The sequence below is a fragment of the Chiloscyllium plagiosum genome, unplaced genomic scaffold (assembly GCF_037043375.1).
Source record: "Chiloscyllium plagiosum isolate Xiang-an unplaced genomic scaffold, Cpla_swu_hap1 HiC_scaffold_34, whole genome shotgun sequence".
In the NCBI taxonomy this organism is placed as follows: Eukaryota; Metazoa; Chordata; class Chondrichthyes; order Orectolobiformes; family Hemiscylliidae; genus Chiloscyllium; species Chiloscyllium plagiosum.
Window position 1 is genome coordinate 8,643,139 of NW_028270172.1, and position 26,299 is coordinate 8,669,437.

Consider the following 26,299-nt stretch of genomic DNA (forward strand, 5'->3'; position numbering starts at 1 on the left):
CACAGACATGCATAGACACACACACACAGATACACACACATGGACAAACACACACAGATATACATACATGCAATTTCACCACAAATTCAGGTTTCATTCAGAAGTTCTTTCTCCAACTTACCTACAGGCTAGAAGGGCTGAATGGCCTGCTCCTGCTCCCATTTTCTCTGTTTCCCTGATTTCTATCCTTAACTGCAAGACGTTGAATGTGGAGCCAGGCTACATTTAGTGTGCTTGGTGACACCCGCTGGGCAATTGTGGGAAAGCATCCATTTGCAATTATTCTCATTCTCAATTACTTCAACACAGGCTGGAGGCAGCAGAGTGGGGTCAGAAATTTATCACAGGATCTTACCTGCTCCAGTCTCCACCAAGAGATTAATGAATACATGAAGGAGAGGCTTGGATTGGCTGCCAGGGTATAATGGCACAGTAAATTTGCATGTATAAAGCAATAAGCCAAGAGCTTTCAAACTAAATCCCAGGTATTACCTGCTGATGGGAGAAAGTGAACACCCGAGTATGAAGAGACAGGCTGCAAATATTGCAACAAGTGAGTTGTTCAATATATATCCAAATGAAAGTGTGCTGAGTTTTTGATGATTAGTATATGTTAACGTGAACAGATCAAGGCAGTGTCCCCTTTTTGAAAAATGTTGTAATGGAATATGATTTGAAAAAACAGCCAGCTGCAATTAATTCTGTTTCTTTTTTTTGAGTTGTAATTATTTCTGCTGTCCATTTTCTTTGTTTAAGCAATTAAGTACATTGTTTGGAGGGAAGTTGATTAATTTCATGATGTGATGCATGTTTAGCTGAAATTTTTACAAATCTAATGTTATTCAGAATTAGAAAACAGAGCTAACAGAAAATTAACTTCAAAGATCATCAGATCGTTTGGTGTTAACAGCACTTGTGAAAGCATTAATTTTGTAACTTTGGGGCATCAAACTATACAGAACATCTAAACTTCTGGTACCACAATTCACAAGTAAAATTAATGACTGTCTTGAAATTCTGAATGACCAATTCTGATTCTTACACCTAATTCAGCCTTCAAACAGTCAGAGTTGCCTAAAGCACGTAGAGAATTAAGACCATAGTGAACCATTGTCACTGAGCACTAAACCAGATGAACCGCAAGCAGCAATAATAGTGTCCACTAAGCTGAAACACTACCACTCAGTACCACTAGCCCAAAGGTCATTGTCCCTAAAGATGCTGAAACAGTTCCTCACTTCCTTTGATCCCAGGTGAGGAGACAAGTGCAATCCAGATGACCCCTGACCTCTCCTTCCCTCTGCAATGTGGTAATGTGAGGACCCAGGGAAGGGAAGAGGAGAGACAGAGAGGAAACATCATGGTCCCTGCAGAAAGAAGGTTGGCAGCTCACCTTAGTGTTGAGCTGGCTTCCTTGTCATGGTTCATCGCAGCCCAACTCTGAAAGAGAATCTCGTCCACTTCCTAGTGGGAGAGTTGACTAAGATCTGCCTCTCCCTGTCCTTGTTTCTCCTGTCCCTATCTCCACACTCCATTGGTGCCTCCGTGTGTGTGTGTGTGTGTGTGTGTCTGTGAATGTGTGTGTGGGTGTGGGTGTGTGTGCGTGTCTGTGCATGTTTGTGTGTGTGTGTGTGGATGCATGTGTGTCTGTGTGCTTCTGTGTCTGTGTGTGGGTATGTATGTGTCCGTGTCTGTGTGTGTGGAGGTTGCTCTATGAAAAGCTGAGTAAATGTGATCGACATTCTCAGGCAGGGAGATGATCTCATTGAAGCATGTACAATTCTGCAGAGACTTGTCCCGATAGATATTGAGAGGCTGGATTACCTGGTCAGGCAATGCAGAACATATGGGCACATTTCGATCTGAGGTAAGGGGAATTTTCTTCATCCATGCAGCCGTGAATTTTTGAAATTATAGAGGGTGGTCAAGGCCCATGGTTGAATATAATTAAAGGGGGGATTGATGAGTTTTGGTGTCTCCAGAAGTCAAGGAATATAGGCAGTGGGTAGGAAAGTGATGCTGAAGCACAAGATCAGGATAGATACTGACTGGGTTGCATGATGGCATGTATTCCAGACCAGTCTGCACTGTACCTTTAGGCCAGTTAAATACATTGTGATATTTTCCACCTCATCTATAGTCACCCTTTATGTATAATGGTGCCAGTGTAATGTGCTCAGTCAGTCAGGTATATGTAATATCAGTAACAACAGATTCCAGACTACGTATGTGTGTCACAACCAAGTAAGTAGTTGCATTGTAAATAAACTTCAAGGCATCTGCCTTCAAAAAACAACCCAGTCTTTGCATATGTTACACGGGCTAACACATAGAAACCGCATGGCTTTGATGTGATGACCCTAGTCCTTGAGTTCTTGTACATGGTGAGACAAAGAAAATTCCATAGTAGGAGCAGTAAATTGGCATTTTTTATGTTGAACTGAATTTAAAAAATATCCCTGAAAGTTGCAAGATTCTCATGAAAACTCAACAGGATCTGCCTTCAGCAGGGGTACTGATTGACCTCTGTGATCTGCTCTGTGTGTGTATCTTCAGTTCCACATTGACACTGTTTTCCCTTACATCATATCGGAATTACCAACAAACACATCATCCATATTCCCTACGACGCAAGAGCAAGTATGTTTTACATTAAAAAAAAATGGATTGCCCGTTCATAATTCACTGCCATAAAGTTAACTTGTAAAATTCTTTGTTGGTACTCATTAGGTCCTGTATCATGATTTTGTATTTATTTGGCAATTTGAATCACTCAAATGGTTTGTACAAAAATATATTATGACTCTTTTCCTTACAATTAAAATTAATTTGTTGGAAAAGTTGGTTCAGAACAATAATAGAACTTCATGAACATGACCAATTATATCCAATGTATTATCTTTAATCTGTTAATTTCAAAGCCTTAAGCTTTCTCTAAATTGCGCATACTTCATATATTTCAAAAATTTCCCAGGATTAGCAATGGGCAGGTCCCTTGTGGATTCATCAATTGGTTTGTTTTAAAAGTCTTGGAAATAGACTGGACCGGCAAGTTTGTCAATGCTGACAAATATGCGCTTCATTATGAAGGATTCAAAACCTGACAACACCTGTGATGACAGCGGTTTTGGTTTGTCAGCAAACAACAATTAATTGTCAAAGCTGGGTTGTTAGAATTCATGTGCTATAGGCGATGCAAGCAAGATGATTGCAATAACTTGACTATGACACTAAAATAAAAACAGGAAGTGCTAGACAAACTCAACAGGTCTGGTAGTATCAGTGGACAAAGTTAAAAGTCACACAACACCAGTTTATAGTCCAACAGGTTTATTTGGAAATACTAGCTTTCAGAGCACTGCTCCTTCATCAGATAGCTAGTGGGGCAGGATCATAGGACACATAATTTATAGTAAAGGATCAAAGTGTAACACAACGGGTGTGATGTATTGAACAAACATAGATTGCTGTTAAATTTTTAATCACTTGAATAGGTTGCAGGTTTCGATTCATTAATATGTAAATCCCAGAACTTCTTTCAAGTCATACTCCTGAGGTGACTTAAGGTTTTATTTAAAAAACTATATCTGTGGACAGAGAGAGTTAAAGTTTTGAGTCCAATGCAACTCTTCTTTGGAATGACAATCAGACTGGGTTAGCAATGCAACATTCTGGTAATTTGTAACCAGACTAGCTAGAGTGACATTGAGAATTCACTTTAAAACAAATCTTTCTCTAGTGAACAGATGCAAAGACATTTCTCATATGAAGATATAGAAATTTCGTAAATGATAAAGCTTTGAATGTTTTGATATTTGTTTAAAAAGAACATAAGGAACAGAAGCAGGTGATGGCCATCGTGTCTTCGAGTCTGCTCAACCATTTAACACGATCATGGCTGAAATTCAAACCCACTCTCCAGCACTATCCCTTAATTTCCCTCAGTACATAAAGACCAATCAATCTCTGTCTTCATCATACTCAACCACAAAGCATCACCAGCCCCACAGAAAGAAGAAATTCAGCAAAGAAATCTCTCTTCCTCTTAGTCCCAAATAGTCAACACCGTATCCTGACAAAGTCAGAAGTCACATGACACCAGATTTTAGTCCAACAGGTTAATTTGAAATCACAAGATTTTGGAGCACCGCTCCATCATCAGGTAACCTGGTGTCATGTGACTTCCGACTTTGCCCACCCCAGACCAACACCAACACCTCCATAACATGACCTTATCCTGAGATTGACCTTCGGTAAAAAGATGATAAAGGAAGTTCCATCTTTTCTTTCAGATGGACATAAAATCCCACTAAAACATTTTGAACAAGAGCATGGCAATTCTTCCTGGTCTCTTGGCCAGTATAAACTCCTCAAAAAACATTGTTAAACAAAAGGGTTGCTGTTCATTGCTGTTTGTAGTATCTTGATATGTACTAATTGGCTGCTGCATTCACTACATTATAAACAACATTGAATACACTTCAAACACACTTATTTAAAACAGATTGAGAACTGCTAATCATGCAGCAAACAGACAGTGGAATTAAAGGTTTGTTTTCAGGTTAACAAGGCTACAGTAATGATACAGTAAGGATTAGGCAAAAGTGAGGACTGCAGATGCTGGAAATCGGAGTCTAGATTAGAGCGGTGCTGGAAAAGCACAGCAAGTCAGACAGCATCCAAGGAGCAGGAAAATTGACATTTCGGGCAAAAGCCCTTTATCAGTAAGGATTAGTGTTTGGGCCTCAGCTGTTCACAATGAATATTAATGGTTTGGGTGTGGGATTACCCCATACTTCCAAATTTGAAGCTGATTTTAAACTATAGGCAAGAGTTAGGAGGAGATTGGGAAGACTGCAAGGAGATTTGGAGAGACTAAGTGAGTCGGCAAAACTTTGGCAGATGGAATACAATGTAGGGTATTCACTTCATTCAGAAAAACAGAAATAAGGAGTATTTCTTAAATCCTAGGACTTTATTCACTGGAATTTAATGGGGGGGGGGGGGCGGTAATCTTGTAGAAACCTATAAAATTATAACAGGACTACTCAGGATAAATACAGGAAGGGTGTTCCCGATGACCAGGAAGTCCAGAACCAGGGGTCACAGTGTAAGGATATGAGGTAGGCCATTTTGGATTGAAATGGAGAGAAATTTCTTCACCCAGAGCACAATGAGCCTGTGGAATTCACTGCCACAGAAAGTAGTTGAAGCCAAACACTGAATGTTTTTAAGAAGGATTGGACATAGTTCTCAGGGCTAAAGGGCTTAAAGGATATGGAGAGAAAGAGGGAACAGGGGATTGATTTAGATGATCGGCTATGATCACATTGAGTGGTGGAGCAGGCCTGAAGGGCTGAATGGCCTACTCCTGCTCCGAAATTCTATATTTCTGTGTTTCTAAGTGGTGAGGTTCTGGGTAGTGTTGAAATTCAAAGGGACTTTGAATAACCTGTTTCTGAATCATTGGAAATAAACGTACAGCTACAGGAAGCAGGTAAGGAGGCAAACAGTATGTTGAGCTTCATTAGAAGAAGATTTAAATATAGGAATAAGTATATCATACTGAAATTCTACACAGTCTCAGTGAAATCATTCCTGAGGCATTGTGTGCATTTTTAGTTACCTTACCTAGCAATGGGAGTCAGTTAGCTCAGTTAGTTGAATGGCTGGTTTACAGCGTTGACTACTACTAAGAGTATGGGCTCAATTCCTGCACTAGCTGAGGTTACCATTGAAGGACTCTCCTTTGGAACCTTTCCCCATAACTGAGGCATGGCGATCTTTGGGTTAAACTACCACCAGTTGTTTCTATCCAATGAGTGAGCAGGACTTTGTCACTAGCTTGAGGAATGTTTAATTGTCTAATGATTTTGCAATGAAGGTTTACCAAATTAATTCCTGTATGGAGGGATTATCCTACAAAGAGACATTGAATCGACTGGGCTAGGGTTATACCCTCTGGAGTTCAGATGAATGAGAGGCGATCTCATTCAATTAAACAGTGTTCCGTAGGCTAGATTCAGGAAAGATGTGTCACCTGACTGGAGGAGCTGGAGGGAAACAGTTTAGTTCCAGGGCATACAGCCTCAGAGTAAACAGCAGGCCATTTAGGTCTGAGATAGGGAGGAATATCATCACTGAGGGGTGGTGAATCCGAAGAATACTCACACTAAAAGGCCATAGACCCTCAGTCGTTGAGTATAATCAAGACAGAGACCTGTTGTATGTGGGTCTGTAATGTTAATGTCTGGAAATATATGATTAGCATGGACCACTGCGATTATGTCACCTGGGCGTTGTCAGTCTAAGTCAAGGAGAGTGACATGAAAGGCTTCGAGCATAAAAAGCAGAGCTCATAGAATTACTCACCTTATTTAGATATATTTGCAACAATGCAACAAGTTTCTTATTGTTTATTTTAAGCAAATCACAAGATCTCAACAGACCAAAGAAGAAGCTTACCCTAATCCACGACAAAATTTATAGATTCCTAAACCATCAAAGGAATGGTGCAGAAAAATGGTGGGATTTCTTAATTTTCATTTGCAGGATGTGGGCATTACTGACTGGGCCAACATTTATTGCCTATCCCTTTTTGCTGTTAAGAAGGTGATGGTGAGCTGCCTTCTTGAACTGTTGCAGTCCACTTAGTGTAGAAACACCCACAATGCCACTAGGGAGGGAATTCCAGGATTTTGACCCAATGACACAGAAGGAATGACGATATATTTCCAAGTCAGGATGATGTGTCGCTTGATGGTCTTGAACTTGCAGGTGGTGGTGTTCCCATGTTTCTGCCGCTTTTATCCCGTGTCTGCGTGGGTTTCCTCCGGGTGCTCCGGTTTCCTCCCACAGTCCAAAGATGTGCAGGTCAGGTGAATTGGCCACGCTAAATTGCCCATAGTGTTAGGTAAGGGGTTAATGTAGGGGTATGGGTGGGTTGCGCTTCGGCGAGTCGGTGTGGACTTGTTGGGCCGAAGGGCCTGTTTCCACACTGTAGTAATCTAATCTAATCTAATCTAATCTGAATGAAAATGCTCATGGGTGTGGAAGATACTGTTAAGGATCGTTGGTGAATTTCTGCAGTGCTAGAATTTCTGCTAGATTGCCGATGGTACACGCTGCTGCTCCTACGCATTGGTGGTGGAGGGAGTGGATGTGGTGCCAATCTAGCGGGGGCTGCTTTGTTCTGGATGGTGTCAAGCTTCGTGAGTGTTGTTGGGGCTGCACCTATTCAGGCAATGGGAGAATATTCCATCACACTCCTGACTTGTGCCTTGTAGATGGTGGACAAGGGAGTCATTTGTATGACTAGTCCAGTCAGATTCTGGTCACTGGCAACTGCCAGGATGTGATAGGAGAAGATTCTGTGCCGGTAACACCATCGAATGCCAAGGAACATTAGTGAGAGCTCCCTCCCTTGTTGAAGTCAAATAATCAGCCACAATCTCAATAAAGTCTCAAAGGGTTGAATGGCCACCTCTAATGTTCTTATAACGGGCTGTAAATCACTTAGAATTGGACTAAGATTTAAGAGCAGATTTACAATCTGAAAATTACATTCATTTGTAATTTTGTAGGTTTCTTGGAAAGGACGTCCAGAGATGGTCAAAATGACGTGAATCCAGACTTTCAGAAAACTCCACCAGCCTCCAGTCTGTGGCAAGATAAGGACAACCAAGAGTCTCTCACTGAACAGGATGGAGCAGATTTCTCCAGCATTTTTGCAAAAGGTATAATGCAGAGTTTTTTACAATGGCACGGTGGCTTAGTGGTTAGTGGTTAGCACTGCAGCCTCACAGCGCCAGGGACCTGGGTTCGATTCCAGTCTTGGGTGACTGTCTGTGGAGTTTGTACATTCTCCCCGTGTCTGCGTGGGTTTCCTCCGGGTTCTCGGGTTTCCTCCCACAGTCAGGTGGATTGGCCATGCTAAATTGCCCATAGTGTTAGGTGCATTAGTCAGAGAGGAAAGGGTCTGGGTGGGTTACTCTTCGGAGGGTCGGTATAGACTTGTTGGGCGGAAGGGCCTGTTTCCAAACTGTGGGGAATCTAATCTAATCTAATAACATATTTCTGTCACCAGAGCAGAAAATGCTCCAGAGTAATAAGAACAGAAGGAATAGTTTAGTTAAAGTTTTCAAGATATTAGTGGGAGCTAATTGAGCAGATAGACAAAAACTATTTACACTGGTGGGAGGAGGCCAGGCCTAACAAACAGGGCCTAAAGGTTAGAGACAGAACCTTCAGGAATGAAGAGCAAAGGCTCTTCTCCACACACACAGGGCAGACAGAAGGTCAATCAGCCCTTCAAGCCTACTCTGACATTAGACTGCATCTTGGCTGCCCATCGGTTTCTGCATAATTTTCCTATACCCTCAATCTTATTAGAATTTAGGCATCCATTTATCTCTGTTTTGAGCACACTCAACAGCTGAGCTTCCACAACTCTCTAGGGTAGGGAACCCCATAGATTTGCAATGCTCTGATTGAGGAAATTCCTCCTCATCTCAGTCATCAATGACTTGCTCCTGATTCTGCTGCATGCCGATCATCGTTATCGGTGGTCCCTCTCAGACAAGGATGACTTTCTCCCACCCTCAGAGTGAGTCCGTAGGTGACTGTACAGACAGACTGTGCTTTCCGCAGAATCTGTTACAATTGGGGCAGAAGGTGGTTGTGGGAAGGGGTGGGTTGGGCATTGGTGAAGCAACGTGCTCCTTGCGTTGTTTTCTCCTGGCTTCTGCTTTATCCCGAGGGCAAATCACAAGGTGCTTGATGCCTTCCCGAATGCTTCTCCTCCATTTTTGGATGGTCTGGGGCCAGTGATTCCCAGGGGTCTGTGGGAATGCTGCACTTCACCTGAGGATATCACTGAACAGCACAGCCTGCTCTTCGCTGTCAGTCACTCAAAAACCAACACTTTGTCATTTAGCTGAGGAAATTCAATCAATAGATAAGTGGCTATTGATTTAATGACTGAATGCAATTTTGTTTTTACATTCTGCAGTTACCAGCTTTGTGAAATCCTTTTACACCTATTTTATTGCAAATGAATATTTACTTTTTTAAAAAAAAAAATGTTTTCATAGACTTGCTGCCAGCAAATAATGGTGAGGAACCCACCATGCGGTTTTTAATGGAGGTCTTTGAAATTCTGCTGAATTACATCAGAAAAACATTTGACAGGACATCAAAGGTTCTGGACTTCCACCACCCCCACCAGTTTCTCAAAGGAATGGAGGGTTTCACTTTGGAGCTGCCTGATCAGCCAGAATCTCTTGAACAGATCCTGGTCGACTGCAGAGATACATTAAAATATGGAGTCAAAACAGGTAACAAGGATTCTGTTCCAGATCTTTATTGGTCTTTACTCTTTGATGGCATTTGGGTGTCACTGATAAGGCCAGCATTTGTTGTCCATCCCTAATTGCCCCTAAATTGAGTGCATTGCTCTTCTTTTTTCAAAGAATAGAAACTCTACAATGTGGAAATGGGCCCTTCAGCCCAACAAGTCCACACCTTCCTCTGAAGAGTAACCCATCCAGACCTATTCCCCTACCCTATTATCCTACACATCCCTGAACACTGTGGGCAATTTAGCATGGCTAGCTCACCTAAAACTTCACATCTTTGGACTGTGGGAGGAAACCGGAGCACCCAGAGGAAACCCATGCAGACACTGGGAGAATGTGCAAACTCCACACAGACAGTCACCCGAGACTGGAATTGGACACAGGTCCCTGGTGCTGTGAGGCAGAAGTGCTAACCACTGAGCCACCATGCCACCTTACTAAGCTATTTCAGAGGGTAGTTAAGAGTCAACTATGTTTGCTGTGATTTTGAAAACACGTGGGCCAGGTAAGATCAGTAGATTTACCTAAAGGACATTAGATGGTTTTTTACAACAATTGATCATCGTTGTTATGGTGAGCATCAATAATACCAACTTAATAATTCCACACATTTTTCACTGGATTTAAGTTCCACCAATTGTTGCGGTGGAATTTGAATATGTGTTCCCGGGGCTTTTACAGCAGTACTGACAGCACAGAGCAGGCCATTCATCCCGAAAGGTTCATGCTAGTGTTTGTGGCCTACAATCCTCCCACTTTACTTCATCTAATTCTATCTGCATATCCTTTTCTCAATTCTTTTCTCTTTTCCTCAGCACCTTATTTCCTCTTAAATGTACTTTTACAATTCACCTCAACTACTCCCTGTTGTAGCTAATTCCTCATTCTAACTACTCTCTGGATAAAGAGGTTTTTGATGAATGCATTGTTGGATCCATTACTGACGAGTGTACATTGATGATGCCGCTGTGGCCACTGACAAGTGAAAACATAAACGTAACAACTACGCTGCGAACTCCTTACACAATCATAAAGACCTCGATCAGGGCTTTTTGAAGAAAACTGCTCCAGCCTATTCAGTCTGTTCCCAGAGCTATATCCTTCCCAGGAATGCTATCCGTTGTATAGAACAGTTAGTACTTGAAAGGGTTAACTCTCCAATACTGAATGACCTTTTACATTTTTTCAGCTCCACATTTTATCGACTCTGACTTCCAGCAGCTGCAGTCCTTACTATCTCAAACTGCGAGATCCAATGGGCTTATTAAGAAAACAACATTCCACAATTTTGAACCAGCAATAGTAGTTTTTCCGAAAATGTTAGAACAGTAATGCAATCTGCAATACATGTCAACTTATGTCAAAAACCCAGATTTAATATCTGGTAAATGTTGTCATTGAATATCCTACACATCAAATAGCAAATGTGAATGAGACAGATCCCACAAATTTCTTATCAACTCTCTTCTCACACGTTATTGACACGTTAGGTCATCAAACCTCATAAAACATCACAAGAGATTACAATCCTTCACTCTTGCCAATCTCACCTTGAAAGTCTCTCTTAAGAGCCAGTCCATCATGGACTGTCTTATCAGTGCTATCATTCTTGTCAATCACCATCCTTCCCTGGTCTGTACACCCTGGACTCTAAAATCAGCCTCAAATAATGATTCATGTGCATAACTCTAACTCTTCACTGACAACTAGCTTGACCAAGCTAAAACTGCCCCCGGATTTTTCTCTGAGCTCCAATCTTGTAGAATGGCATCTCGTAAATACTGCTTCTGGAATTTTCAAATCTCTTTGTAGCTGTACTGAGGTATTAATGCTTGCAGGCTTCTTCTGAGCTCCTCTTGGTTTCTTCCAACATACAGCCACTCACCTACCCCTTTTTTTGAATTCCTGAGGGCTTCATTTGAGGCCTAACTCCAGCAATTAGCTATCTACTAACTCCCTGGACACCCTCCCAAGTTCTGACAACACCAGAACACACAACTGCTCGTGATTCCCCATTCAGTGCCCTACTCAAAATCTGTGTAAAGATTGGAGTGATGCTGGAAAAGCACAGCAGGTCAGGCAGCATCCGAGGAGCAGGAAAATCGATGTTTTGGGCAAAAGCCCTTCATCAGGAATTAGCCCTTTCCTGATGAAGGGCTTTTGTTTGAATCATCGATTTTCCTGCTCCTCAGATGCTGCCTGACATGCTGTGCTTTTCCAGCACCACTCTAATCTTGACTCTAATCTCCAGCATCTGCAGTACCCACCTCTGCCTACTCAAAATCTGTGTTGTATGATATATTTATTTTTAGATTTATTTAAGAGTTTGGATTTTGTACAAGTGACATGTGGGTTTTGGTCTGAGAAAGTTTAATTATTAACTTTTCAGTATTTGTGCAACCAAGAGCATTTTTAAACCGAGAGAGAGAGGGAGAGGGAGAGGTCCATGATAGACAATGGGAATGTAATGACATTGGGCGAGCTTTACAAGCAGATAGATAAACATTAATGAACAAGGATGGCACAGTGGCTCAGTGGCTAGCACTACTGCCTCACTGCATCAGGGAGCTGCGTTCAATTCCAGCCTCAGGCAACTAAGTCTGTGTGGAGTTTGCATGTTCCCCCTGTATCTGTGTGGTTTCTGTCCAGATGCTTGGGTTTCCTCCCACAGTCCAACGGTGTGCTGGTTAGGTGGATTGGCCATGTTAACTTGCCCATAGTGTCTAGTGATGTGTGGATTAGCCTTGGGAAATCTAGGTTTGCAGGGATGGGTGGGAACTTGATGGACTGAATGGCCTGCTTCTGTGCTGTAGGGATTCTATAATTAGTTGCCTTTAGTTAGATGAATCAGGAACTGATTTTTATTTTGCTTAGGAAGTTTTTGTTTCAGTTGACAGAAATCCTAGATAGAGTTAGATGTTAAACATAGTTCTTCCTTAGCAACGGCAATAATTCAGAACAGTTAGCTTATAAATTACATCAGTTTAAGGATGTTCATTTGAATGTAGATTTCTCCAGCTTCCTCATTTCCCCTCCCCCCCAAATTATCTCAGTCCCAACCCTCTGATTCAGCACCGCCCTCTTGACCTGCAATCTTCTTCCCGACCTCTCCACCCCCACCCCCTCTCCGGCCTATCACCCTCACCCTCACCTCCTTCCACCTATCGTATTCTCAGCGCCCCTCTCCCAAATTCTCTCCCCCCTACCTTTTATCTCAGCCCGCCTGGCACACCAGCCTCATTCCTGAAGAAGGGCTTATGCCTGAAACGTCGGATGCTGCCTGGCCTGCTGTGTTTTTCCAGCACCATATTTTTCAACTCAGTTGCATGAATATTCAAGGAAGAGGTCATCAAAGTCTCAAGACTGGGAATTGAAAAAAAACTTAAGACAAATCTGGATAGAGATACAGCAAACATAGGTGTGGTACAGAAAGGAATTCTCTCTTGTGTTTGAACATTGTAAAGTGATGGTGTTAGAATTACATTTTTAGTAATGTTTCAAAATCTTTCAAAGTTTTTGTAAATACCTTGGTTTATTATATTTGACCTTCCTTTCTTTTGCATAATAAATGTCTGTTCAGAATCAAAATTAGATCTACAGTATTATTTCCTTGCATTTCAGTGAAATCTTAGCCTCACGGTGGCTCAGTGGGCGGCACAGTGGCTCAGTGGTTAGCACTGCTACCTCACAGCACCAGGGACCCGGCTCCAATTCCAGCCTCGGGTGACTGTCTGTGTGAAGTTTACACATTTTCCAGTGTCTGCATGGGTTTCCTAAGGTGCTCCAGTTTCCTCCCACAATCCAAGGATGTGCAGGTTAGGTGAACTGGCCATGCTAAATTACCCCTAAGTGTTCAGGGATGTGTAGATTAGGTGCATGAGTCAGGGGTAAATGTAGGGGCATGGGTATGGGTGGGTTACTCTTCGGAGGGTTGGTGTGGACATGTTGGGCTGAAGGGCCTGCTTTCACACAGTAGGGATTCTAATTCTCATTAAATGCAAAAAAATGATCTAGCAAGTCAAGTTTCCGTCTGGGACCATCTGAGGTCATCATACAATTTCAGCTGCCTTTACAACAGCACAGCTAGCTGGTGTGGAGTCGACCTCTAACATCCTCACTCACTTTCTCAATTGCCTGAAACCATTGAGTTCCTCTTCTGTAACTCACATGCAGTCCTATTGAAAACCGTGCAACTCTTTGACAACCCATTGGGCCAAACTTGATGTAGTCACTCAGCAACTCGTGGGACTGAGTTTACTCTCAGTGCCGCAACTCACAGGCAGCTGGTTTCTGCAGTACAATTGGATACATCAGGAAAGAGATTTCATCACGAGTAATGTCTACATACTTTCCCTGTGCAGGCCACCCTCGCTTTTTCAATCAGCTCTCAAGTGGACTGGATGTGATCGGGTTGGTGGGTGAATGGCTGACATCTACAGCGAACACAAACATGTAAGCAAAATCAGGGGTGGAAATTATTGTACTTGTGACAAAAAAATCACACTGAAAATATTCAACACATCCGGCACCATCTGCAATGAGAAAGACAAACTTAATTTTGCGTGACTGGAGATGTTAATCTTTTTCCAAATTCCACAGATGCTGCCAAACTAGTTTCATCAGCTCTTTCTGTTGCTTTTGTTTTGCAAATCAGATTTTCAGCACCCACAGTGATTCTTTTTTCAACATCATATTGTTATGTGGCTTTGCAAATAGGAATTACATTGAAAACATTAATAACTGTTGCAGCCATAAGTCTCTTATTTAACTTCACTCTTTGTCTCACTAACTTTCTCAACATTAAGTGAATCCTCTTGCAAGAATGCCTACCTTGAAGAAGTTCTTCTCCTCTCTCTACTCTTGGCTACCTTCTCCTCAGCCCCACCCCACTCCCATTTATCTCTCCACGACAGAGGCTCCCTTCTTCCTTCCATTCCTGATGAAGGACTTTTGCCCGAAACATTGATTTTCCTGCTCCTTTTCCTGCTGTGCTTTTCCAGCACCACACTAATCTAGACTTTGATCTCCAGCATCTGCATTCCTCACTTTTGCATAAGTGAAAGTTGCACATCCCCTCAATGGGATCTTTATTTTATCCATTTTTTTAACATTTTTATTTATTGCGCATTTCTTTTTCTCAGAACGGCCATAAACCATTTAAAAAGTGTGTCCAAAACGTCCATGTTGACTCTATTTCTTTGGTGGCCTTTTTCCACCTTCTTTCAATCTTCTGGATAAGGTCTTTGTTTATTTTATTCTTTCACACGATGTGGGCACTGCTGGCAAGGTCAGCATTTATGACCCATCCAAACAATGCCTGGGGAAGATGGTGGTGAGCTACCTTCTTGAACTACTGCTGTCCATTTCTCTTAAGCTGACCCACAGTACAGTTTGGGAAGGAGTTCCAGAATTTTGACCCAGCGAAAGTGAAGATGTGATGATATGGTTCTCAGTTCGGATGGTGTGTGGCTTTGTAAATGGAGGAAGTATCCTCCCACCCTTATCTGCATTCCGTAAAGATCATTCCCTCTATGATTCTCTCTTTAGGTCCACAACCTCACCAACCCACCTTTCACACCTGGCACTTTCCCCTGCCACAGAAAGCAGTGCAAAACCTGCACCCACCTACCCCCCTCACCTCCATCCAAGGCCTTAATTTCACATCCATCAAAGATTTTCCTGCACATACAAACACCTCATCTACTGTGTCTGTTGCTCTCAATGTGGTGTCCTCTGCACTGGAGAGACAGGGCACCAACTCGCGGAGCATTTCAGAGAATATCTCTGGGACACATGCACTAAACAAACAAAATCACCGCCCTATGGCCGACCACTTCAACTCCCCCCCCCCCCCCCCCCCACCTCCACTCTGCCAAGGACATGTAAGTCCTGAGCCTCCTCCACCACCAAATCCCAGCCACCTGATGCCTGGAGGAAGAACATCTCATCTTCTGCCTTGGGACTCTTCAACCACACAGCATCAATGTCAACTTCACCAGTTTCCAAATCTCCCCTCATCCCACCTCATCCCAGATTCAAAGGTCCAACTCGGCAACACCCTCTTGACCTGTCCATCTTCCTTCCTAGCTATCTGCTCCACCCTCCCTCTGACGTATCACATTTCCCCCCCACCTGCATCCACCTATCACCCTCCAGTTACATTCACCTCACCCCCACCCCCACCCTCCAATTTATCTCTCAGAGACAGTAAAATGTCACCAAAGTCCAGTTAGGATGAAATTATCTAGACTCAAAATATTAGCTTACTCTGTCTCCAAGGATGCTGCCTGACCCGTTGTGATTTTTAGCATTTTTTTGTTTCCAGCTGAGGCTCCAAAACCTGCAGTAATTTTCTCATGCATTCTCTCAAATTATCAGATCTCTACAAGAGCTGTATTTTGAGAATTTTGTTTTTGAAGAACCGTGTTTCAAGGATATATCAGAATAGCTTGACCTGCTGATTAACTGCATTGAGTTTATCAATATTTCAGTGCCTCATAGTCTCCACGGTGTTTTTTTTTCTGACTTTGATACAGGTTCACGTTTGAAATTGCTCCAGTGTTCACCATCATGGAAGAAGTCCTTTTGAAGAAAATGTCTACAGTGCTTAGATGGTCCCATGATGAAAGTGACGGGATTTTCTTAGCCGGTAAATTTGCCAGAAGGCTTACAATTATGGCAGACAGTTAGCTCGATGGTCTGAAATGTGTTGCAGAGTGATGTTAACAGCAGGGTCTCATCCCCATTCCGACTGAGTTCATGAGGGTTTTGCCTTATATAGCCATATTCGATGAGGAGTAGTTGTCGGAACAAACAATTCTAATAAATGTAGCAAGACGTCCACGATCTTTCAAGGACTCTGGTGATTTACTGGAACTACAATTATTCTAGGGTATTTTCCCCAGGAGGAAGTCACAATCCAAATGTATTTACCCACCACCTGCATTGATATGCAGTCAGAGAAGAATGACTGTGACTACCTGAACTCCTTGACCTGTCTTCCAGGAGTTCATGAGGCATTTGAAGAGTGAATGAAAGTATCAGTTTGGCGATTTAGAGTCAATCCCATTGTCTGGTGGGCAAGCATGTTCACTTAAAACAATTACTTTCATCAGAAACATTTATGGTAAATTGCCTTCTCAATACGGCACAGAGGGGAGGTGGTGACTGGGCTAGTAACCCTCAGGTTGAGGATTGGTTTAGCTTGGATGGTTGGTGTTGCAAAGTGCTGTGCTTCCAACAGCATGTGTTCAATTCCCATCACAGGCTGAAGTTAGCATGAAAGGCTCGCCTTCTCAATCTCTCAGGTTAAATCACCACCTATTCTCTCTCTCTGTAATACAAGAGCAGCCCCATGTTCTGGTAAGACTATGCTGATAGTAACAACAGTCCCCAGGTTATTGCTGGGAAATCAGGGTCAGTATCCCAATGTGGTAGCTGGTAGAGTTTGAATTTGTTTTTTAAAAATCTGGAATTAAGGTAAAGTGGCTAATCTAGCGGCAATTTATGAAGCAATTGTCACAAAAACCAATCTGATTCACTGATGTCCTTTAGGGAAGAAAGCTGCCATCCTTAACTGGTCTGGCTGACATGTGACTCCAGACCCACAGCAATGGGGTTGACTCTAATTTGCCTTCTGGGTAATTACAGTCATAGAGATGTACAGCACGGAAACAGATCCTTCGGTCCAACTCATTCATGCTGACCAGATATCCTAAATTAATCTAGCCCCATTTGGCCCATTTCCCTCCAAACCCTTCCTCTTCATATACCCATCCAGATGCCTTTTAAATGTTGTAATTGTATCAGCCTCCACCACTTCCTCTGGCAGCTTATTCTATACACGTGCCACCCACTTTGTGAAAAATTCGTCCCTTAGGTCCCTTTGAAATCTTTCTCCTCTCACCTTAAAGCTATGTACTCTAGTTTTGGATTCCCTACCCTAGGGAAAAGGTCTTGTCTATTTATCCCATCTACACCCCTCATGTTTTTATAAACCTCTATAAGGTCACTCCTCAGTCTCCGACGCTCCAGGGAATATAGCCCTAGTTTATTCAGCCTCTCCCTACAGCTCTAAAGCTCTAACCCTGGCAACATCCTTGTAAATCTTTTCTGAACCCTTTTAAGTTTCATAACATTTTTCTGATAGGAAGGAAACCAGAAAATTGTACACAATATTCCAAAAGTGGTCTAACCAATGCTCTGTAAAGCCAGAACATGACCTCCCAACTCCTGTATTCAACACTCTGACCAATAAAGGCAAATATACCAAACACCTTCTTCACTATCCTATCTATCTGTGACTCCACTTTCAAGGAGCTATGAACCTGCACTCCAAGGTCTCTTTGTTCAGCAACACTTCCCAGGAGCTTACCATTAAGTATATAAGTGCAGCTCTGATTTGCAGCACCTTGCATTTATCTTAATGAAACTCCATCTGCCACTCCTCAGCCCATTGGCCCATCTGATCAAGATCCCATTGTTCTCTGAGGTAACCTTCTTCGCTGTCCACTACACCTCCAATTTTGGTGTCATCTACAAACTTACTAATCATACTTCACGTGTTCATATCCAAATCATTAATATAAATGATGAAAAGCAGTGGACCCAGTACTAATCTTTATCACACACATCTGGTCACAGGCCTCCACTCTGAAAAGCAACCCTCCACAACTACCCTCTCTCTTCTACCTTTGAGCCAGTTCTGTATCTAAATAGCTAGTTCTTCCTCTCTTCTGTGCAATCTAATCTTACTAACTATGAGGAACCTTGTGAAATGCCTTACTGAAGTCCATATAGACCATGGAGAAAGTGGGGACTGCAGATGCTGGAGATCAGAGCTGAAAATGTGTTGCTGGAAAAGCGCAGCAGGTCAGGCAGCATCCAAGGAGCAGAAGAATCGACTTTTCGGGCATGAGCTCTGAAGAAGACCTCATGCCCGAAAAGTCGATTCTCCTGCTCCTTGGATGCTGCCTGACCTGCTGCGCTTTTCCAGCAACACATTTTCAGCTCCATATAGACCATGTCCACCATTCTGCCCTCACCAATGCTCTTTGTTACTTCTTCAAAAAACTCGATCAAGTTAGGGAGACATAATTTCCCATGCACAAAGCCATGTTGATTATTTATAATCACTCCTTGCCTTTTCAAATACATGTGAAACTTATTGGTCAGAATTCCCTCCAACTACTTGCCCCCACCCATGCAATTACGGAAGGGCAGTAAATGCTGGGCCAGCCAACAAAGCCAACATCCAGTGAACAATTTCAAGACAAAACCTCAAATGATCTTTCACCGACCATAACAAATTCAGGACTACACTGTGTGTTTTCTTGAGCACAATATGAGCAACTTCCTTACCAATTTTACTCCTAACTTCTTACAGCAGTTAATTTCCACTCTCCACATACTCACGAGTATATACTGTAATGGGATTGTGCTTCTTTTGCATTCCGGACCAGGTTTCCATGCAACTATTTTCCTTCTGTTTCTCCAGAATATTCTGAAATGAGACAGAGCAAAAGTGAGGACTGCAGATGCTGGAAACCAGAGTTTAGATCAGAGTGATGCTGGAAAAGCACAGCAGGTCAGGCAGCGTCCGAGGAGCAGGAAAATTGACGTTTCAGGCAAAAGCTCTTCATTCCTGATTTCTGTTCACAAACTATAACAAGAATGGAGAGCGTGCTGGATAAATCACTCAACTCTGAGTCAGACAGTTTTCAGTTCAAGTCTCAGTCCGGAATTTGATCAGGCAACTCAAGGTTGGACCTTCACTGCAGTGCTGAGGCAATGCTACTGGGTCCAGGGGTGTTGTCTTTCAAATGAAGCATTAAAACAAGGCTCTGTTTGGTCAATATGAAAGGTCCCACCTTGAAGAAAAGATTACTCTACTCTCTCAGTCAACATTCAAAAGCAGCTAGACTGTGCATGGTAACATGGCTCTTTGTAGGTGATGACTATGCACAAACTTGCTGTTGTATTCCCTACATTACAAAACAGCTACAATTCCAAATGACGTCATTGGCAGTAAAGTGCTTTGGAATATCCTATAGATTTGAAAGACAGTCTTTCAATGCAACCCTTTCTTTTTCCTTCACAGAAACTGGCAAACAGAATAAATTTTCAGTCTTTCAGAACAAAATTGCAATATTGAAGGGAATTCTTCACAGAAAACTGAAATGGCAATATGAACACTTCAAATAGGAGCAAGAGGAAACCATGCAATTGTAGATGTGGAGAGATTATTTCTCCCTGTGGGAGAGTCTAAAAATCAGATGGCATAATCTCACAATAAGGCGTTGCACATTTATCATAAAGTTTTGGGATGGCACAGTGGCTCGGTGGTTAGCACTGCTACCTTACAGCACCAGGGACCTGGGTTTGATTCTAGACTTGCGTGACTCTGTGCATGGAGTTTGCACATTCTCCCTGGGTCTGTGTCGATTTCGTCCCTCAGTCCAAAGATAGGTGGATTGGCCATGCCATAGTGTGCAGGTGAGGTTAGCCATGGGAAATGCAGAGTTATAGGGATGGGTTTTTGGAGGGGCTGGATGGCCTGCTTTTACACCTTAATTATTCTATGAGGAAGAATTTCTTCTTTCAGACGGTTGTCAGTCTGTGGAATTCTTTACTGCAGGGGGCTATTGAGGCTTGGCAGTATAGGATAAAATTAAAAATCACACAACACCAGGTTATAGTCCAACAGGTTTATTTGGAAGCACTAGCTTTTGGAGCGCCGCTCCTTCATCAGGTGGTTGTGGAGACTAAGATTGTAAGACACAGAGTTTATACTTCACAACCACCTGATGAAGGAGCAGCGCTCCAAAAGCTAGTGCTTCCAAATAAACCTGTTGGACTATAACCAGGTGTTGTATGATTTTTAACTTTGTTCACCCAAGTCTAACATCAGCATCTCCAAATCATAGTATAGGATATTCAAGGCTGAGACAGACAGATTTTTAATCGGGAAGGGAATCAAGAGCTATAGTAAAGGCAGGTAAGTGGAGTTGCGGTGAATTAGATCAGCCATGATCCTGTGGAATGGCTCAACAGTCTCAATAGGCCAAATGGCCTAGTTTTGTTCCTACGTCTTATGGTCTTATTCCAGCTCCTCTTCCATTGAATAATAAGATTGTAGATCATTTATCTGCGGCTCTCTTCCCCTTCTATCTCTTGGATCCGTGATCTCCAAAAACCTCTGTTGATCTCAGTCTTGATTACAAACAGCGAAGCCTCCATTGTCCTCTCCGGCAGAGAAAGTACCTTTAATCATCAGAAATCTGCAAAAAGGTCATAATCTATTGCCTTATTGCTACCATGAAAGTAGGCTGTGTGATCCAGAGAAGGGCTATAGAAATAGAATAGTGGCATCAAAACTGAAGCTGACTGATTGTAAACATGTCTTAGTTTCTGTTTTACAGGTGGGGCCATGTCAAACCTGTACAGCATCTTGGCTGCTCGTTACAAGCGATTTCCTGAAGTGAAGACTCAAGGAGTAGCCAGTTTTCCCAGGATGGTCTTATTTACTTCAGAGCTTGTGAGTACTTTTCAGTTTAGAATGCAAAGTTGAACTAGGGCTTATCTAAAAAGGGACTCTTGTTCATTCAGTAATCAAATGATAGCACCTAGCCCACAGTGTACATTGGTCTGTCTTCATTTGAATACCATCACTTTTTCATTAATTCTTGTGTTGGTAGCATTGATGACAAGGCCAGCCTTTATTGCCCATCACTAGTTGCTGTCGGGTAGTTGGTGAACCATCTACAAGTGAGAAGTATGTTTGATCATTTAAGAAAATAGAGTCATGAGTGTGATGCTGGAAAAGCACAGCAGGTCAGGCAGCATCTGAGGAGCAGGAAAATTGACTTTTTGGGCATCCTGCTCCTCAGATGCTGCCTGATCTGCTGTACCTTTCCAGCACCACACTCTTGACTCTAATCTCCAGCATCTGCAGTACTCACTTTCGCCCATTTAAGAAAGTAGTTAAGCGATAAACACATTCACATGTGTTTAGAATCACATATTGACCATATGATTGGAGCAATAATCAATGACTTTCTAGTGCAATAACATAACCACTACACTCCCATTCCTGCTTCACTCACATACCATGGGTAGTGAGAATGTGACCATTTTCAACAGATAAAACCAGACAAAGATCTTGGTGACTTAATTTCTGGAAGTCACTGGTGGTTTTTACATCTCAACTGATCAGGAGGCTAACACACACACACTGCTGTACATTGGTGAGCATTCTTGTTGCCTGCTCCTTACTGAGAGGGTGCTGCTAATTTCTGTGGGGAAATGCATCTCATCCCCTTCAGGGTTCTAAAGATTTTTTGACAATTGCTGAACAGGAGAAGTTTTATCATCAAACTAACATCGAAGGCTGTGATTAGCAATTGGGAATCGTCAACAAGAAAGAGTTTCATCCCTTAAATAAAACATTGCATTCATTATAATTTGCACACAAATTCCAACATTATGAATTCCCATTACCTAGGAGATCCACGTCACATATATTCAGGTTGGATTCCCAACTCAACAGATGGAAACACTCCATTGTGCATCTTTATCCAATCTAAATCAGCCCAGACATCTACAGATGTTGCCATGTTAAATAAATGCAAACTATTGGACTGATGTGCAACAAATCCTTCAAGAGTTGTTGTACGGGAATTTATTTTTTCTTTGAGCCTTCCTGCACAGGTCAAAAGAAGATTGTGCTGATTGAAGAAGATATTTTGACTGAAATGGGAAGTTTCACTGCACCTGAAAATAGTTGTCAGTGAACGTGTTACAAGCTGAGCTTAGCATTGTCTTGGATGTTAGTTTCTGAGATTCAATAATGACTCTTTCTGATTTTCCTTAGGGCCATTACTCAATCATGAAAGGAGCTATGGTACTTGGGCTTGGTACAGATAATGTGATTCCAGTAAAATGCAACAGCAGGTAATAACCATTAATAAATTAATAATGCTCAGTTTGTTTACAGCTATAAAGTAATCAATAATTAGTCTACTCTTTATTTTAATCATTGAAGAGTTGGAGGAGGTGCCATCAATTTCTAACACATAAAACTAACATGCTGCAGTTATAAGTTCACAATGATTCCACTGAATTGATATAGTACAGACTTTCTGAAAGCACTTTAAAATTGTATTAAGTTTGTATTTATAACGTTTGTATTGATATATTTCATGGAATAAATGTTACAATTTTTGAACAGACCAATAACCTTAAAAAAGATTTGAACATCCTGTTGGTAGCTGAAAGGATGACGAACATGGTATTACAACTTAAGAGAAAACTGAAAGAACTGCAGATGCTGTAAATCAGAAACAAAAACAGAAACTGCTGGAAAAGTTCAGCAAGTCTGGCAGCATCTGTGAAGAGAAATCAGAGTTAATGTTTCGGATCCCTTCTGAGGTAGGGTCACCAGACCTGCCAAGCTTTTCCAGCAACTTCTGTATTTGTTAACAAACTAAGACTTCTACTGTAATAAAAGGACTAAAGGAACTATTGACGAGACAATACCTTTGTTAGCAACTTATACTGAAAGTCACAAAACAGAGCTTCTCACTTTTTCTTTTAGTACATCCTAAGACACACTTCACAGATATACATTAAGAAAGACTGAAAGTTAACACTGCTGCATCTTGAAACACCCCATCTCTTCCTTCCCCTCCATTACAGTTTGCTGCTCTTTAAAAGCTGTAAGGCCATTGATGGGCACAGTTGTTGTCTTCTGATCACCAGTCCATCAAACCATAAAAAATCAGAATGGGAGTAGGCCATTCAGCCCCTTGTGTCTGCTCTACCATTCAATAGGATCATAACTAATCCAGCAATCCTCACATCCACTTTCCTGCCCTTTCCCAATAACCTTAATTCCTTTGAAGTGGTCTCATCAGCCCCTTGTATAGTTACAGTAAGACTTTCCTACACTTATACTCCAAACCCCATGAAATAAAGGCCAACATTCCATTAGCCTTCCTGATTATCTGCTGTACCCTGTGTGCTAGCTTTCTAAGTTTCATGCACAAATATCCCTAATTCCCTTTGTGCTGCAACTTTCTGCAGTTTCTCTCCATTTAAATGACACAATGCTCTTTTGTTCTCCCTTCCAAAATGAATGACTTGCCATTTTCCCAGATTATACTCCATTTTCCAATGCTTTGCCCACTTATTTAATGTATCTACACCTCTCTGTAACCTGTTTGTATCCCTCTTACTTTCCAAACATCTTTGAATGAAGTGTGTACTCTTATTATCTATGATTCATAACCCTTCAGTTTGTTTTATTTTGTCATTGTCATCTCCAGATGCTTATATATAAGAATGTGTTACTTTTTTTGTCTTAACAATATTCCTTTGTTGTCCCTTGGGGATTTTACTACATTAACTGTGATATTAAATACATATAAATAAGTTGGTGTTACCCCTCAGATAAGCTCAATATAAAATTGAAGATTTGAGTGCTCCAACACACAGGGGATATTTTAATAATTAAATTGTATGGTGTAAATAAGAACAAAAATAGGTTTCTCAATTAAATATTTATGTTTGTCTAATCATGCTCACAGAGGGAAGATCATTTCAGCTGAATTGGAAGCAAGTATCATTGAAGCTAAGCAAAAGGTTTGTGACTGTTACAAATCTGAGGGAATATCCATTTTCCTTTTCCGGACTAATTGAAGTATGAAAAACGGAATTTCGAATTAAGGTCATCTTTCAGTTCAGTTCATGCAAATACAGGTACCATGTATCTGTGTTTTGTCACTGAAGAAGTAATTGGCCCTTTATTTAATATTAATGAACCAAGTGAAAATAGTGGGTGTGTTTAATTTAGCTGCAAATGACTTTGTTGAATACAATTTAGAATGTGGAGTAAAAAGCGATGTATCTTTTACACTTTTCAATTAGGTTCCCTGTTAACCAAGCTGGGGAGTGTAAATTACTTTATGAATCAAATTAAGGATACGGAAAGTGGCAACTGAAGCGCAAGATGAAAAGAAATTATGCTTCCCAGTTTAGGGTTCCTCGGGAAACAATACAGACTCCATTCCTTAATTACACAAAACCAACAGACAAAATGCAAACATCATGATTTTGATGTGAACAGCATGGGAGAAAATGGAATGGTATGTGAAGAGGGTTGATTCGTTGGACAGGGGGAGGGTAACTAGCTGTTCAGTTTGAAGAAGCGATGGAAATAGAGTTCCTAGGGGTCACTATGAGATTCATTTTTTTTGTCACAATAATTTACACTGGAGAAAACAGGAAGGAAACTTGCTGTTAACACAGAGCCTCAGAGTTTTGATGAAAAGTGGGGAGGACACAGGAAAGTTATCAAAACAGGCAGTAGCAATTTAATGTGAAGTAATGCCTTCTGGGAGGAAAGGTACAGAACAGAATTATATACTTAATGGAAAAAAATTACTGAAGGGAGTGGATGGACCTATCAGTCCAATTACACAAGCCCCTGAAAGTGCAAGTGCAGCAGATAGAGACAGAAAATGGTAAGTTTAAAGTTTTATTCTTTGAACTGATACAGGTGGGAGAGGAGTGTGAGAAATAAAATGTAATGTATAGTAACGCTGTATTGAAAGTGATTGAAATTCTGGGAGATGTTTGATCAAGCCCCTGACTGTCCACTGTATTTCTAGCCTTTCTGCTCATTTCCCTCACCTTTTCACATACCAATGATTGACCCTCTTCTGTATTCAACTTCCAGCTGAAGTTAAAGAGTTGTGAGTTCAAGTCCCACTCCAGGACTTGAGAACTAAACTCAAGCCTGACTGTCCAGAGCAGTACAGAGGGAGTAAGTACATCAGTGTTAAAGGTGTCACTTTTGTCAGGATCTGAGTGGAAGAACTGGACATCAGATTTTCCAAGTAAAAATCGGACTTTCCTCTCTGGAGAGAAGGAGGAAGAGAGGAGACCTGATCGAGGTATACAAAATAATGAGAGGAATAGATATAGTCAATAGCCAGAGTCTTTTCCCCAGGGCAGGATTGACTGGTACGAGAAGTCATAGGTTGAAGATATTAGGAGGAAGGTATAAAGGAGACGTTAGAGATAGCTTCTTTATGCAGGGAGTTGTGAATGCATGGAATGCGTTGCCAGCGGTGTTGGTGGAAGCACGGTCATTAGGGACATTTAAGCGACTGCTGAACATGCACATGGATAGCAGTGAGTTGAGGGGTGCGTAGGTTGAGTTACTATATTTGACATTAGGATTAAATCTCGGCACAACATCGTGGGCCAAGGAGCCTGTTCTGTGCTGTACTTTTCTATGTTCTATGAACCCCAAATAAGAAATTGCAAACAATATTTCATTTTCATAATCTTCTACTTTATCATGAGTCAGAACGAACACAAATTAAACATGAGTTGACAGGTAGATGATGTTTCAGATAAAAAGGTCAATTTCAGTTTAGTTTGTCGGTATAGCTAAGGTACATTGTACAGAACCACAGCAGTCACATCTCCCCAGGAAGATAAACGGCACTCCATGCAATTACAAAAGTATCTAACTTCACCTCTGTATGATAGGATCTCTCATTTTCCAACTCAATTGATTCAACACTTAGGGTGTGTTCATTAGCAATCACTCATAAAAGAAACAGGAATGAAAGGGCCAAAGATGTAAAATGATTACCAAATTAAGCAAGGGCAATATTTGAGAGAGAAAGGCTTGTTCACATAGCAAATAGTTAAGTTCTGGAAATGTGATGGAGGCAGATTCAATTGAGGCTTTCAAGAGGGGCATTATTTGGATAGAAATAGAGTGAAGAGATACGGGGAAAAGGCAGAAGATGGCCACTGGGGAATAAAACCAAATTAGGTAATAGAGCTGGTGCAGGCACAATGGGTCAAGTGGCCTCTTTCTGCATAGGGGAGAAAGTGAGGGCTGCAGATGCTGGAGATCAGAGCTGAAA

General features: G+C 41.7%; 1 protein-coding gene across 2 annotated transcripts in view; it reads left to right on the forward strand.

Moving 5' to 3' along the window:
* Positions 1-415: 415 nt before the first annotated feature.
* The window catches only part of gad3 (glutamate decarboxylase 3), a 55,418-nt gene continuing 29,534 nt past the window's right edge, over positions 416-26,299 (forward strand). Inside the window, exons 1-8 of one of the 2 annotated variants that reach the window (XM_043719621.2) lie at positions 416-553; positions 7,584-7,736; positions 9,093-9,335; positions 13,718-13,808; positions 15,893-16,005; positions 20,777-20,892; positions 22,228-22,307; positions 23,942-23,996. In XM_043719621.2, the coding sequence (XP_043575556.1) occupies positions 499-553; positions 7,584-7,736; positions 9,093-9,335; positions 13,718-13,808; positions 15,893-16,005; positions 20,777-20,892; positions 22,228-22,307; positions 23,942-23,996 (906 nt within the window). In that variant the 5' untranslated portion in view covers positions 416-498. Of the gene's footprint in view, positions 554-1,764; positions 1,868-7,583; positions 7,737-9,092; positions 9,336-13,717; positions 13,809-15,892; positions 16,006-20,776; positions 20,893-22,227; positions 22,308-23,941; positions 23,997-26,299 lie in introns of those variants that run through there. The other variant, XM_087978440.1, reaches the window with a different exon arrangement.